The sequence below is a fragment of the Cystoisospora suis genome, assembly GCF_002600585.1.
Source record: "Cystoisospora suis strain Wien I chromosome Unknown contig_1899, whole genome shotgun sequence".
Lineage (NCBI taxonomy): Eukaryota > Apicomplexa > Conoidasida > Eucoccidiorida > Sarcocystidae > Cystoisospora > Cystoisospora suis.
This window is the reverse complement of record NW_027154699.1, coordinates 4,979-5,757: the sequence shown is the minus strand read 5'-3', so window position 1 is coordinate 5,757 and position 779 is coordinate 4,979. Positions and strand designations below refer to the sequence as shown.

Below are 779 nucleotides of genomic sequence, written 5' to 3'. Positions count from 1 at the left end.
TCTTTAATCTATCTATCTATCGGAGGTGTAAGAAGGTCTTACTTGTCCGAGAGCAAGAGATGTGCTTGTGAATTGCTGGAGTTTCATAGAAAGATCCGTACGTAGAAGAGTGTCAGGGATCGAGTCTTCTTTCCCTTCTTCGTCTTTTCCTAATAGACACCGAAGTAAAGGAATCTTGGTCTTTGATAAAGCTCTCTTCAACTCTAGCATACACACACAGAGACAGAGAGAGAGACACGTAAGAGAAGGGAGTGCATAGGGATGACTCCATCGCCTGCAATACACAGATTACGCATGGATAGAGAAAGATATATAAGAACGTCTATATACATATGTACGGACAGATACGTGCGAAGGGTTGGAAAATACATAGATATATATGTCTAGACCTACCTGCTCTCCCTCTCTCCCTGTGTGGGTGTGTGGACCACTACTGAAGTCGCGCCATGGCGCTACGCTTTTGTCGTCTTGTCCTGTCATGTATACCTTCTTGTCTGATGAGAAAGTATTCATCTATCTATCTATCTATATGGCTTGCAATTGAACTGAAGACAGTCTACCACTTAGAGAGACATCTACTCGTTCCTCCCTGGTTGTCTCCTCCATACCCAAACTCCATCTTCTCCTCCCCCCTTCCCCTTGTTCACCCCCCCCCNNTCCATTGTTCCTCCTACCTGGAGGTAATACATAGGGCTGAGCATTGGAGGAGACGAAACTGCGAGCGTCGTAGCGAACTTGACCTGCCGTGTGACGAATGATAAACTGACATAACACTAAAG

At 45.4% G+C, this 779-nt stretch overlaps 1 protein-coding gene across 1 annotated transcript in view; it reads right to left on the bottom strand.

The window, feature by feature from the left end:
- The window catches only part of CSUI_004153 (iq calmodulin-binding motif domain-containing), a gene marked incomplete at its 3' end in the record, with an annotated part of 6,039 nt that overhangs the window by 1,058 nt on the left and 4,202 nt on the right, over positions 1–779 (bottom strand). The window contains exons 5-6 of the mRNA XM_068064347.1: positions 675–773; positions 43–203 (exon numbers count right to left, since the gene is read on the bottom strand). Of these exons, the coding sequence (XP_067923677.1) occupies positions 43–203; positions 675–773 (260 nt within the window). The remainder of the gene's footprint in view (positions 1–42; positions 204–674; positions 774–779) is intronic.